Source organism: Primulina huaijiensis, chromosome 18 (assembly GCF_012295235.1).
Source record: "Primulina huaijiensis isolate GDHJ02 chromosome 18, ASM1229523v2, whole genome shotgun sequence".
In the NCBI taxonomy this organism is placed as follows: domain Eukaryota; kingdom Viridiplantae; phylum Streptophyta; class Magnoliopsida; order Lamiales; family Gesneriaceae; genus Primulina; species Primulina huaijiensis.
In genome coordinates, this window is record NC_133323.1 from 14,390,472 (window position 1) to 14,406,155 (window position 15,684).

Below are 15,684 nucleotides of genomic sequence, written 5' to 3' on the forward strand. Positions count from 1 at the left end.
CTCGTGCGAGTCAATCCCTTGTCAAGAAGTTACTGAATCTGCTTTTTAAGCTCTGCCATCTCTGGTGCGCTCGAGAATGCGTCTAGGAGGCATACTGTTCCATACATATAACCCATACGTAACCATAATTTTAAATTTAAATAAATAATGAGCAATTTAAAATCGGAGCGTAAAAATAATTCATGAGAACTTGCAGTTAAAACAATTCATGCTTTAAATAGAATGCATAAATGTAAAACTTACAGACCGAAGACGTGACTTCGTGACCTTCTCGAGGTCAGTAGTAGTACAACCCTTTTCAAAACCATTGCTCTGATACCACATGTAGAGGCCTCAAAATAGTACTTGAAAATTTGCGGAAAAATTTAAAAATTTTCTTTTTCATTAATTAAAATGCTTCATTCATAAATAAACTGATAAATAAAGTTTGATGTTCAAAATAGCAGCGGAAGTAAATGTTTGTTTGCAAAATAATAATTTAAAATAATCCAACAATGAGAAAGAAAGAAATGTTTGAGCCTAAAAATAGTAAATGCTGAAAATGAGGTCCTCGGGTTCCACTACTGTCGACCCAAGCTAGCTCACTGGTCCCCTCCCTCGGTTCCGACATCAGTACCTACAACAATCAAGTCTAGTGAGTCTAAAGACTCAGCATGCATATATAGTAAATAACAAGTAATAATAATAAAATCGCATGCAAGGTGAAAATATCATGTCATGAGTAAATGAAATACGTGCATAACTGAACTGAAAATCGCATCATGAATAATTAATATTATGTGCATAATTGAACTGAACTGAATTGAAAGTAGTAAGTGAAATGTTTGCTCCGTAGAGCCCTGTCATAAAATAACGTGTAATAATTTTTTGTTGAGATTATGTTATAAGCAAGTGGCCCCTGAACTGAACTGAACTGACGACCGGATGAAATAATAATCGTCTGATCAGACTAATGCCACAGTATACTGGGTGGTACAAAACTGAACTGACCGGTAACTGGCGACCGGGTGAAGTAATAATCCCATGATAGTAAAGTGACCACAAGCAATATCGCATAAATCTCAAAATGAATATTTTGCACGTAATATAATCAAATAACGTAATTAAATATCCTGTATTTATTTTACCAAAGGGGTTGGATTGTTCCCAAGCTCGCTGCGACCAAATTATGTCATGAAAAATATGCAAATGATTTACTTGACCAAACTTTGTAATTGAATCCAGAAACGAGACAATTACGCCCACTGACTTAGTATTTAATCATGACTCCGAGCCAACCCGTACCAACACTGAACCAACGTTTAGTCATGATTAAAATACTCTTAAAATGATGAAATAATGCTCCTAAATTTACAGTACTCGAAATTTAGTGAATGGAGGCCACAACATGAAACGCTCTTTGGATAGTCACTTTGGCACATTGCACCGTAAATTCTCGTACGACCTCTAAACTTAACCGAATCACAAACGGCCAAAAACATGACCTTCCTAACATGATGAGGTACTATCCAGTACAAGGCCATAGGCTAAAAGCCAACCAAGAACTCGAAATCCACCTCTGAACCGTAGCACACCCTGCTGTCAAAAAGAATACAGCAGCTGTGTTAGCGTTTCCTTGCGTCGTTTGCGAGGCTAATGGCCATTGGGGCCTGAACCACTCACCAGAGCCTCTTCCCAACATCCTAAGGGTTGGCTTGAACCATGGCTAAGGGCCCTAGGCCAGCCACAATCCAAACCACCCCATTAATCATTCTAACATTCCCACCCGAGAGCCCAACCTGCGCGCGTGGGGAGTTGCAATCGTTCTTGCTGTCATGGACCGTTTCAGTGGCCATTGATTGACCATGGCACGATCTAGACATCAAGGGTTATGGTGTGAACGAGGGCTAAGGGCCAGATGCCAACCAAGGTCCACCCCAAACCATTGAAGTCGAAACTCTCACTCACACAAGCAGAAAAAATGAAACCGAGGGACATTTGTGGTGTTTGTTTTAAAAACCGATTGGGACGTCAACCAAGCCGTGAAAAGAGCATCTTGGTCACGTCCTAGACATGCCAAGGAGAGGTTATAATCATGGCTATAACCCCTAGGGCAGCCAAGATCGGCAAACATCTCCTTTGACAGCAAGACCAAAAATCGAATGCAAAAGGGACATGCTTGGGGAAGTTGCTGTCATTTCTGATTTCCAGCATGCATGGGACTTGAACTAATGGACCAACATGGTCTTGACAAACCCTAGTACGTGCCTAGGTGCAGCCTTGGATGCCTGGAATCGAGCCAAACCCTGAATTCATCAAAAACAACAAAACTGTGAAGAACAAGTGGGGGCCGAAATTCTGTGCTGATTTTCTTGGGGAGTTGCTGTCCAAATTCGGTTTTGCCTTCTAAATTATTCACATAAAATGTTTTAAAATGTTAATATGACTTTATTGAAGAGAAAAGAAGGACATATACATGCCTGAAATTTGTTTGAATAAAAAAACAAACACTACGACGGCACGGTGCAGAGGAGACGGAGCGATATTCTTTCTTGTTTCTTGGTTGAAGGCTCACGATTTTCTTGCTGATATTCTTCAGAATTTTCCAATGGTGAGGGAGTGTTATGGAATGAGGGAAAGCTACTAGGAAAATAAGGGGTCAAGAATGCTATGGAGGAAAATTCTCCAAAAAAATCGATTGTTTGAATGTATAAATTCTGAAGAATATCAGCAAAAATAATTGTTTGAATGTTCGAAAAATACTTCTACAAATTCTCTAAAAAAACCGATTGCCATCTCCAAAAATAATTGTTTGAATGTTCGAAAAATACTTCTACAAAGACTACAACCAAGTACAAGAAATGTAGCGTTTAGAGATTCAGCTTCTTATTAAAAACCTACAAATTTTTAGGAAGTAAAAATTTTATTTTGATTACAATATACAAATACAAAACTGTTAATTTTTTTTTTTAGGAAAAAATAACAACTATTGTATAATAAATATATTTTTGAACTAAATATTTGCTAAAGTTATTTCTAAGATGATAAAGTAAAGAACTGGGCCAACGGGCAGCTCATCGTTTTAACCTTTACAGATGAATGCTTCATTTGACTATTGGAGCCATAAATGAATGTTTTCAAGACAAAAAGACCAAAGAAAAGGTATTAAGCTAAGATGTAAAACATAAGCAAATTTGAAGCATGCAATCATAAGCATAACAAATCAACAATATTAATACAACATAATAAAATGAAAAAATATATATAAGCAAACCTTAACCTTCCTAATTAGAAGCCTAGGCCTTTACAGCCAGGAAGATCAACCCACTCCACTTGAACTTCAACTTCTCCACGTTCAACATTTCTCAATCTTAGAATCATGTCTTGTGTCATCTTCCCTTTGTTCCAAACGACGCAACTCTCGTCCGACAGACAATTGTTTCTGCCCGGTTGAACCCTATCGACTTTTGTGCCATCAGGCAGACCTTGCAATCCCATTTTCAGACATTCTACATAGGGTTTGATATCTATCTCTGCGTTTCCCATGCTATCGTCTACCGTAAACGTGTCTTTATCGTATACAGACTGAAAAATATACAACATAGGTGGAGAACATTCTGTCGGTATCTTAGAGAATTTAGGTTGGAGTGTGATAAATAATCGAGATACAAATTTAGTGGGATCGTAATAACTTACTAGCACGATAGGAACATTTAGATCCTTGATGGAAATGGTTAGCTCTTCATTCCACACAGGGTTGCAATTGTCCTTAACAACGCTTGTCTTCACTTTCTGTTCCAATTTTAAGAGCATTCATGCATTAGGTCATGTGAATTTTGTTGGAAATGAGTTTTGTACTCATTTAGAATCGATAAAATAATTCGAACGAGCTACGTACGTGACAAACCAAATTAATTTTCGATTACTAATTAGTGTAAATGAAAAATNTGAAATGCTGGCACCTCAATTGATTGGCCGAAACAATATAATGAAGAGTTGCCACGATTGGCCGAAACAATGAGTCATTTTATTAGTGAAACGGTGCATCATTTCGTGAAGATGTATATCTCTTTGTTTCAAGGCTTTTCATCTTCTACGAATACTATTTCATTCATTTGCATTCAAAACACTATTTTTCTCTTCTTCTCTTAACTCTCTAAGTTTAGTTCTATATTCAAATTGTTAGGTCAAAGAAATTCGAACTACGTAACCTGACTGCATGAAATCTAGGGTTTTATTAAAATATGTGTTTAATTGTTTTAATGCATGATAATTGAATGAATAGGTGTTTTATTCCATGATTTTATTAAGGTTTCATGCATTAAGGCTTTTAGTAGTATTTCGTGCTCGAATGAGGAACGGAGATCATGGATAATTAAGGAAAAATATTTTTATTAAATAATATTTTTTAATTATTTAATATATGGTGTAATTAAAGGTGATTTTCGAAAATAGGCTTTGGTTGGGTATTTTTACTCGCCGGGTCATATTTTTGACCGCTATGTAAATTTTAACAAGTCGTGGGTCTTTTTGAGGATTCAGCCAATATGTCAAAAACATTCTTAAATGAGATATTTTTCGGGAGTGTTTTTGGCCTTATGAGATTATTTAATGCATAATGGGCCAAAAATTTTACTTAACCTCATTATTTTTAATTAATGGCCCATTATACACTAAATATTATATTAAACCTACCATTAAAAACCCTAAGCACTTCGGCCACCACTCCTCATTCATCAGCAGCCACTTAAGAATAACACCACAGCAACCTTCGAATTTCCTCAAGTTTTGCAAAGAATTCCTTCCCCATCTCTCTGATGCAAGTTCTACGCGAATATCTCAACGGTTACGAGCTTATACACGCAAAGGCACACCTATATCTCATTTGTCGTAGCTTGATATTGCGACTGTTTTTCGAAATTAGCGACAGTTTATGATATATTGTTGCTAAAATTAGCGACGTGTTTTGACTAAACCGCCGTTCATTCACGACGATTTAAGATCTACTGTCGCTAAAATTAGCAACGGTTTTGGACTAAGCCGTCGCTAATTAGCGATGGTTTAGATATAATCCGTCGCTAATTTTTTCAGTAAAATAAAAAAAATTACTTTTATAACTTAATAAATCTAACAAAAAAACTTACAAACTTACTAAGCTAACAATATTCATAATCTTAACTAACATTTAGAAATTTACCAAGAATTGAAACGAAGAACTTACCTTAAATCGAAACTAAAATCGTCTAAGAGAGAAAAATTTATTGTAGATGTGAAGCTGTATGGAGGAAAATGGACCGAAAACTCGAATATTTATAGACAATTTGCGACGGTTTTTCATTTTGGAAAAACCATCGCTATTAGCTACAGTTTTTTTTAAACCATCGCTATTTTAAAAATTACGACGGTTTTAATAAAACCTTCGCTATTAGCAACAGTTTTTGTTTAAACCGTCTCTATTTTAAAAATTGCGACGGTTTTATTAAAATTGTCGCTAAATATTGTCTAACACCGTCGCTAATTAACAGAAGTTCACTAAAACCATTGACGTTTCTAAAAAAATACACTAATCAACAACGGTTAGCTAAAACCGTTGTTGTTTTTCCACTAATCAACAACGGTTTGCTAACATCGTTGTTGTTTTCCAAAAAAAAAAAAACAAGCTAATCAACAACGGTTAGCTAAAATCGTTGTCGATTGTCCAAAAAACACGATAATCGACAACGGTTTTCTCTAAAATCATTTTTTTTTTTCAAAAAACACTCTAATCCACAACAATTTTCGTTAAAACCGTTGTGGTTTGTCCAAAAAACACGGTAATCCACAATGGTTTTTGTTAAAACCATTGTTAAAATATAAATTACAACGGTTTTTCAATAAAACCGTTGTTGTTTGACCATTGTTGAATAACAAATTTATTGTAGTGCTGACGTTTTCCAGGCTTCTTGGTAAGGGGCTTTTAGGGCTAAGTGCTAAAGGGCTGTCAACGTCGAGATCTAGGAGGACATGGGTCAAGAACACGTCGAGTCATGGTTAGGTGAGAGGGTTGATTGACTTGAGGCGTGTAGATGTATATCGGCTAGATTGGGTGGAAAAGGGAAATCAGCCGTGTAAGATTCATTCCAGGGGCTGGATTAGGTCAGGAGTGGTCCATGTCAAGGCCTTGGGATGGTCCGCGGTAGGTTGGTGGTGAGGCAAAGCGTAGATCGAAGCTATATGGCGGGATAGGGCAAGTTGGTGAATAGATTGGGTACTTCACGGTGGAATCGAGTAAGCTGCGTGCATAGGGCTAAAGGCAATGGTTAGGTTGGTCCAAGAAGGTCCAGTGGTGAGCTAGGAAAGGTTGGTTCGAATCTGGTTCGGGTTGGTTGAGAGTAGGGTAGAGTTTGGGTTCGGAATTTGTTTGTGGTTTTGGACGCACGGGGTGGCACCACGGTGCCTGATGTTCAGCCCTTGTAGCGCTGCAGCGTTGGTGCATGGCGCTGCGGCGCCTAGGCTCTTACTAAGCGCCGCAACGCTACACCGCCAGCGCCTAGGCGCTAATCCAGTATATGATGGGTATTAGTTTTAGCGCTATTGTCTTGTTTGGGTATTGATATGTCGTTATGACCGAGACTAATCAGGGTTAAATTGGGTCATATGAGGTTTGATTGGGAGTCTTTGAAATATGGTTTAAGTTTTGTTGGCTTCTTGTCGAAATTTTGAGGTCCAAGGGTAAAATGGTCATTTTACTCCCTGGTCGAGTTAGTAGTACTGGCAGCGCACTGATAACAAAAATTGGAGGTTTAAATGTTTATGTTTATTATGAATATGAATATTTATGAAGATACGGAAAATATGTTGCATGCTTGGTTTTAAGAAAATGTATGTATACGCTTGATTTTTTATAAGTGACGAATACAATGACATATTTTTGAAGAAAGGGAGTTGGTTGTGATTAATACGAACACGAACACGAACATGTAAGGCCATATCTCAGTGGATGAGTAAAAATTGTCGTTGATGTCCCCATCGCCAGGTACCGCGGTTATACGTAGATGGATCCATCGAATTAGAGTTGGTACAAAAGTCAAAACTAATGATAAGAATTCAATAAAAGAAAATGGGCATGTATATGTTGATATGACGATATATGTTATGGATACGTCTATGCTTTGACAAGTTATGTTTAAGTTCATGCTTTTAAGATCATGAGATGTATTCTTATTAAAGTATTTTTCACTGTTGCATGATACTTATTTGTACTTGTTATCACGATTCGGGCGTTGTAACGCCCCGAAAATTCGAAGGTCCACGCGAACCACATGCATGCAATTATTAAATTCTTTGTATTTTAATTAAATTGTTATGATTGCATTAATTAATAATGTTGTGCATAATTACATGTCTAAAATATATTTTTCTACATTGTTGCATTAAAATAAATTTTTAAAGGATATTCGAGTTGCGATCGAGGAACGGAGACCGATGACTGAAAATTAGAAAATGTTTTTATTAAATAATTGTTTTTAATTATTTAAAATATGAGTGATGCTTTTTTCTATTTTTGAAAATAAGGGGTTTTTAGGTGATTTTATACGACGGAGCGTAAATTTTTATCGGTGTTGGATTTTCAACAAAAATATGAACTTTTTGGCAATCGGCTAATAAATTCACAAACTTAATTTAACAAAACTATTTTTAAGATTTTAATTAAATTTTAATTAAGCACTAATGGACCTAAATAACCTCCTAATGGGCCTAAGCTTGATTAAAGTTTAATTAACTACATATTATTCAAAAACCCACCCTAAACCCCATTCAACCCCACGCCTCAATCCCCTACAACAATCAATCTCTTCTCCCCAATTTTATACACGACATACACACTCAATAATTTGAAAGAAAAAAATTTGAAGGCTTCAAGGAAATTCAAGCCAAGGTCGTCGTCGCCGTTCTTCGCAAATGTCAACAGTTTTTTGTGCGTTAAATACGCAAAGGCATGCCATACTTCTTCCTTTTCTCATCTTTCACACCATAGTAATTATTTAAAATTTTTTTGCATTAAAAAAAAGAGCACTTGATTATATTTTCGTTTTTCAAGCATATGTGATGTTAAAACATGGTTTATGCTCCCAAAAACTTGTATATTATGTAGTCAAGAGGCTTCCATGATTAGGAAGGGTAAGGGCACGGTTTTTACATGACACAAGAGTCCTAAAACACCACCAAACCGATGCACAAGCACGAAACGAACAAACAGTAACCAATTTTCTGTCATGGGTGTGGTAGGGCTCGGTTTAAGGGGGATTAGCGGCTAGGCTGGGTTCGATTGGACCAGGGCCTGGGTAGGGACTTGGTTGAGTCGAGGGAAGATTCTTAGCCAGGCTAGGACTCGAGCTAAGTGGGCTGGGAGGAGTCCTTGCCAACAAGGACTCCTACCCGAGAGTGGCAAGAGGCACGCGCAGGTTGCAGGCTTGCGTAGGAGTCAAGGGCTCGGCCTGGGGTTCAAGGGCTGGGCTAGGGTGCATCCTAAGGGTCCTAGGTGAGTGCTTTAGAGGCTGGTTTGAGAGCCGAGTCGATGGTTAGAGTCCTAGGCACCAAAATATGAGTCCTTGTCTACATGGGTTTCTCGGCCACTTCATGGGAAAGTTGGTGTGGTTCGGTTATGGGGCTAGGGGCGGTTTCCGTGAGTTCCTAGGATCCAGTGGGGTGCCTAAGGGTGTTGGTCAGTGGTTGGTCCAGCTTGGCTCGGGCGTGGTTCGTGAAAATCGGACCATGGCTCGGGGTCGAAACAAATTGGTCAATTTAGGGTTTTAAAAGCTAAAATAATCGAAACACGGCTCACGGGGTCGAGTCATGGTTCACAAGGGCAAAAATAATATAAAAAGTCTACATTGTGAATTAAAGAATTTTATATTAAAGTTTGGAATTTTTCGGAATTAAAATGCCTTCAAAATGACTAATTATGAATTAATTAAAAAGCCTAGTATTTAGGCCAAATAAAATTATGAGAATTTAATTTAGGCTTAAATAATTATTTGGGACATGTTAGAGTCAAAGAAATTAAGAAAAAATCAAAAACGTAAAATTATACATCCATGGGTAAAACGGTCATTTTATACCTGAAATTTAGTAAACGTCATGGCAGTGTCTTAAATGCTATTTTATATGCTAATGTGATTATTTTGAATGAATATGGATGTTTAAGAATTTTATATGTTAAATTATGATTTTTAAATGTTCATGGATTTATATGGTTTAATTATTGGACAGTTAAAAGATATGTTGCATGCTTGGTTTCAAAAATAAAAATGATACGTATATGCATGATTTTTATTAAGTGATGATAACATGTTGAAGGATGTGATATGATTGTGACTAATACGATGATATGTTGGAGATATCGTGAGGGTTATGGTCCCAGTGGGAGCCCGACGATCGTATTTCCTTCGATACAGATATGTATATGAACACGATGATATGTTAATACGTAAGGACAAGGCCCAGTTGACCGGTGAGAGTGTCGCTGGTATCCCCGCCGCCCAGTACTGCGGTTACATGTAGATGGATTCATCGCCCAACACGTATATGAACACGAAAGTCACAATCAACGATCTGAATTCAACAAAACACGTATATGAACATGAATATGAATATTTATATGTTGAGGATGATATGTATATGCTTATGATGATACGAAAATGTTTATGATTTTATACGTTTATGAAAATGTTTATGTTTAAAGTTTATGCTTTATGATGAAAATGATATTTTAAGTACAAGTATTTTTCACCGTTGTATGTGACATGTATTACATATTACTCGTTATCAAGGATATGATGTGTTGAGTCTTTAGACTCACGAGTTGTGATGGGTGCAGGTGAGTATGATAATATTGTTGAGGGAGGCTTGGATGTCTGATCAGACTGGACTGGAGGTGCACATGACCCGAGGACTAGCGCTTCTATTTCCGCATTTATGTTTAAGTTGATGTTAAAAGATTTTACGACTTTTTATTTAGACTTTTGAGTGGTTTTTAAGAGGTTATAGTATGGGCTATACTTTTCAAATAATGTTTATAGGTTGTGTAAAAAGTTTAACGATTTTATGTTTTAAACTATTTCTTTTAGATTTTTAAATGTTAGTTGGTTGTTTTTAAAATGGTGCAAGGTATTTTTAAAGTATATATATGTATATTTTTCTATCGGCCGAATTATGAGAAGTTTGAAAAAAAAATTCTAGTACTTTTTAAGCAAAACGAATAGCAGATGTTTCAGGCGTGTTGAGTCTTTAGACTCACTAGGTGAGAATGATGTAGGTGAGCATGATGATGTGGAGACTGGAGGCGCTGAAGACTGAGTAGGCAGAGTTGAGGGTACGCACGTTAACCCGAGGACCATACTTTTTCTGCAAATTATAAGTTCATGAGTCACGAGTAAACCATTGTTTATTTTATACATTTTACATCTTTTATACGTTGATGGTTTGACAAGGTTTTGAAAGTCACATTTGAGTTTTTTTTAAAACAGTAGTTTAGGAAATTGACATGGTTAATTTATTTAATTGCAGTACTTTTATTCAGTAGTTGAATGATTATTTTAAAATGCATATGTTTGAGTAATTTTCGAAAATAGCTCAAAAAAAAAAAAATTTCTAGTAGTTTTTTAGTTTTCACGAATTATTAAGCATTAGCGCTTAAAATACAAAATTTCAAGATATAAAAACATGAGTTTTGATTTTCTAAGTTTGTACGATTAAATTCAAATTTTAGAATTAAATTCGAGAGTTTTTCATCTAGGATTGAGTTTTTTTAAGCATTTGTGCTTAAATTCAAGTTTTGCTAGATTTAAACTCTTGGAATTTGATTTTTAAATTTAATCCTTGGAATTCGAAGTGAGAAAGTTTGTATATCATATTAATAGCGTTCCAAAAATTTTCAAAGTTCATGTGAATTTAAAATTTGTAGTGCTACTATTTTGAAGTCGTAGTCGTTGTATCTTGAGAAACGATTTGCCAACAACCGTAAGCATCGGGACATGGAAATATCGTTTTAAGAAAAAAGAGTCAAACTCTTACCTCGATTTTTTTTTCTCGTAGCAATTTGGTTCACCCATTTCTATCCCGATATTTCGAAAGACAAATAAAAATTACCAACTCACAATCTTAAAACAATAATTGAACCAAAATGGACTCAATAAGTACAACGACTCTAACTTTTCATCATTGATTTCAAGCGGAGGCAACAAAAAATGCTTTTCTACTTGACCACCTTAGTTTTGGCGAAACTCCTCAAAGAAGATCTGCCTACTGCATGTTGATTAAGGTGAACAAGATACTCAAAAAAATGGCATCCATTGATGCTTGGAATCATAGCGACTTCCTATGCAAAAACTATATCTTGAATGGACTAGACAATGCACTATACAACGTGTATTGTCAAGTGAAAATGGCAAAAGAATTATGGGAGTCACTTGAAAAATAGTATAGATCTGAGGATGCCGATTTGAAGAAATGATGATTGATTCCAAATCAATAATGGCCCAAGTTCAAAAGTTACAAGTAATTCTACAAGATATTCATTCGGAAGAAATGACCTTTAGTTATTCATTCCAAGTGGTGGCCATGATTGAAAAGTTGCCTCCTATGTGAGAAGATTGTAAGAATTATCATAATCATAAACGCAAAGAGATGAATCTTGAAGACTTGATTGTGCGCCTAAGAATTGAGGAGGACAATAGGGCATCCGAAAGAAAAGCCAGAAAGAGCAATTTTGAGGCGAAAGAAAAATTTGGTGGAACAAAACACCAGCAAGAAGAGAAAGCACCAAGGAAATGGTACAAAGAAAGAAAACGCCAAAAATTTTAAAGGAAATTATTATAATTGTGGCTATCCTAACCATTTGACATGAGATAGCCAAGAAAATAAAGGTAATCAAAAGATGTCAAGGGACCAAGTGAACATCATTGAAGATGAGAAATTGTTAGATGCCATGATGGATCTCATGCTTTCTGTTGTTGTGTTTGAATCCAATATAGTGAACAATCCAAAAGAATGGTTCACTGACACCGAAGCAACAAGGCATGTGTGTGCCGAAAAAGAAATGTTCTCTACCTATACCCCGATTAGTGGACGACAACTCTTCATTGATAACTCTACTATGTCAAAAATCGTGGGACTTAGAAAGCTGGTTTTCAAGATGACATCCAACAAGGAATTAACTATTATTAAGATATGTGCTACATGTTCCGGACTATCAGAAGAATCTTGTTTCAGGATCAACCCTTGTCAAGGCTGGATTTAGACTAGTGTTTCATTCTAGCAAATTTGTATTAGTTAAGAATGATATATTTGCAGGAAAATACTATCTAGAAAAAACATTTTCAAACTTAATGCGATGAATGTACTTCGTAACATTTAAAGCAATAAATGTACTAATTTTATTTACTTGGTTGAGTCATGTGAATTATGGCATGATCATTTGGTCATGTAAGTTATAATTCAATACATAAATTAGTAAATTTAAATTTATTGCCTTCAATTCACGTAATAAAAAAACACAAATGTGAGATTTGTGTAGAGGAAAAATTTACCAAGGTCCGTGGAAAGAAATACAAATCCTCTAGAATTAATTCACACTGATTTATGTGATTTGAAGTTTGTACAAACTAGAGGAGGAAAAATATAATATCATTACTTTCATTGATGTTTGCACAAAGTATTGTTATGTCTATTTGCTGCGTAGCAAAGACGAGACTCTCAAAGTGTTTAAATACTACAAGAATGAGTTGAAAACCAATTGACTAAACGAATAAATATTATTCGCTGTTATATAGGTGGAGAATATGGAGCATCATTTGACGAATTTTGTTGCGAAAGTTGCATTATTCATCAAACTACTGAGCCATATTCACCACAATCAAATATTATTGCTAAAAGAAAAAATAGCATTCTTAAAGAAATGATGAACGCATTGTTATTGAGTTCAGGATTACCCCAAAACTTGTGGGGGAATCAATCTTTTTAGACAACTACATTTTTAATAAAATAATACACAAAGTTAAGGACGAAACTCCTTACAAATTGTAGAAAAGCCACAATCCTTCCTACAAATATTTAAAAATTTGAAGGTGTTTGGCGAAGGTTGAAGTGCCAAAACTAAAACAAGTAAAAATTGGGCCTAAAACAACAGTTTTTATATTTATTTTATATGCAAAAAACAGTAGTGCATATCCATTTTTGGTACGTAAATCAAAAAAAAAATCGATTTGTATGAAGGAATAATTATCGAATCAAAGAATGTTGTCTTATTTGAAACAAATTTTTTTTGTAAAGAAGACAAAGAAATAAGTTCTCAAAAAAGGACTTACGAAACTACGAGCAGTAAAGTTCAAAACGAACAACAAGAACCACGACGTAGTAACATGGCTAAAATAACAAAGTCCTTTCGACTTGATTTTCTAACTTATATGTTGGAATATGAACCAATGACAGTTTGTAACGCACTAGCAAATCCTGAAGCCCTTTTTTGGAAGGAGGCAATGAATAATTAATGAGATATAATCTATTTTCAAAATCATACATGGGAATTGGTTTACCTCTCTCCAGGAAATAAACCATTAGGATGCAATTGAATTCTTAAAAGGAAATACAAGACCGATGGATTTATTGAAAAATATAAGGCTAGATTAGTAGCCAAAGGATATAGACAAATGGATGGTTCTGATTATTTTGATACATACTCTCCAGTGACAAGAATAACATCTACTCGAGTATTGATAGCAATTGCAACGTTATATAATCAAGAAATACATCAAATGGATGTGAAAACTGATAACTCAATTGGGAACTTGAGTAAGATATATTAATGAAACAACTCGAAGGGTATATGGTTCCTGGACAAGAGAAAAAAGTGTGTAGAGTCGTTAAGTCAATATATGGGCGTAAACAAGCGCTAGAGCAATGACATGAAAAATTCGACAAAAATGTGTTGTCGATTGGTTTAAAATTTAACGAGTGTGATAAATGTATTTACACCAAAGGCACACCTGAAGCATATATGATAGTATGCTTGTACGTTGATGATATAATATTAATTGGGGGAAAAAATATTAATATCATCAAGACTACTAAGAATATGTTGACAACTTTGATATGAAAGATATGAGAGAAGTAGATGTCATTTTGAGAATAAAAGTCACCAAAACATCGAAAGGACATGTTTTGTCGCAATCTCACTATGTTGAGAAAATATTGGAAAAATATAATGTGAATAATATGTCCTTGATCAAAACACACGTAGATCCAAGTTTTCATCTTTTCAAAAATAAAGGTGAACCCATATCTCAATTAGAGTATTCGAAGATCATAGGTAGTCTATTGTATCTCATGAATTGCACTCGACCAGATATCGCTTATGTTGTCAACAAACTCATCAAATTTACAAGTAATCCTGGTAATGATCATTGGAAGGTAATAATAAGGGTACTTAAATATTTAAGATACACCTTAAATTTTAGATTACAATATACAAGGTATCTCGTTGTCCTAGAAGGTTATAGTGACGCAAATTGGATATATGACAAAAATGATATAAAATTCACAAGTGATTACGTATTTACCATTGGTTGTGGGCCTATATCATGGAAGTCTTCTAAGCAAACTTTCATTGTTCGATCCACAATGGAATTGGATTTATAGCTTTAGACAAAGCTAGAAAAGAAGCCGAATGACTTCGAAATTTCTTATAAGAAATCCCTTGTTGGAATAAGCTAGTGGCTTAAATAATAATTCATTGTGATAGTCCATCAGTAATTTGAAGGACACAAAACAATATATATAATGGTATCCGTCGTAGACATAATACCGTATGAAAGTTGATCTCTAATGGCATTATCTCCATTGAATATGTAAAATCAAAGAAGAATCTTTTGGATCCACTTACAAAAGAAATACCGATATATCAAAGGAATTGTCTATCAAGAAGAATGAGATTCAAACCCCAAAAATTAAATCTTGTAGTGGATACCCAACCTAGTTAACTTGAGATCCCATGATCTAGGTTCAAAAGAGACAACTAAATTACGAGATTGGTAGAAACACCTTGGAGAAATCTCCAACTTATTCCTATGATAAGAGGTGTTGATCACAAAGGGGCATGAGGCTATGTTTTATCTTAATGATTCCTAAGATATACTAATGCGTATGTTGGAGTATAGTGGGATACTTTCCTAGGAGATCACCATTGTAAGTGTGAAGTGCGGCCGCTTCGAAGATGGAAAACCCTAGCGAAACCAAAAGGTGTTTATAGCCGAAATGGACACAACAGTGAGAACCTTATGAAATGTTAGAAATGTTATTGTGTGAATATAATTTTTTAGGTGTACAAAAAACGATGAATAGTTCAAGGCATCACCACATTCACTAATTGCCAAGTAAATCCGATTATATTTTACTAAGGAAGGTTCAAAGTCAAAAACTACCTATCCTGATGCAATAATCTTTCGCTAGAACGCTATTTGTCGAGTCAGCTTAGTCACATGCATTAATTTTCATTCATGTAGGAGATTGTTTGAAAAAAGAGTTTTGTACTGATTTAGAAACGATAAAATAATTCGAACGAGCTACGTGAAGAACAAAATTATTTTTCTATTACAAATTGGGTGAATGAAAATTAATTGAGTTCGAATTTTATCGAGTGGAAAGATTGAATCGAAATGATTATATATA

The 15,684-nt window shown here is 35.2% G+C and overlaps 1 protein-coding gene across 3 annotated transcripts in view; it reads right to left on the minus strand.

Moving 5' to 3' along the window:
• Positions 1–395: 395 nt before the first annotated feature.
• Positions 396–15,684, minus strand: part of LOC140965195 (protein C2-DOMAIN ABA-RELATED 7-like) — a 16,120-nt gene continuing 831 nt past the window's right edge. The window contains exons 2-4 of one of the 3 annotated variants that reach the window (XM_073425309.1): positions 3,676–3,771; positions 3,260–3,564; positions 396–616 (exon numbers count right to left, since the gene is read on the minus strand). In XM_073425309.1, the coding sequence (XP_073281410.1) occupies positions 3,268–3,564; positions 3,676–3,771 (393 nt within the window). In that variant the 3' untranslated portion in view covers positions 396–616; positions 3,260–3,267. Of the gene's footprint in view, positions 617–3,137; positions 3,565–3,675; positions 3,772–15,684 lie in introns of those variants that run through there. The other 2 variants (XM_073425310.1, XM_073425308.1) reach the window with 2 other exon arrangements.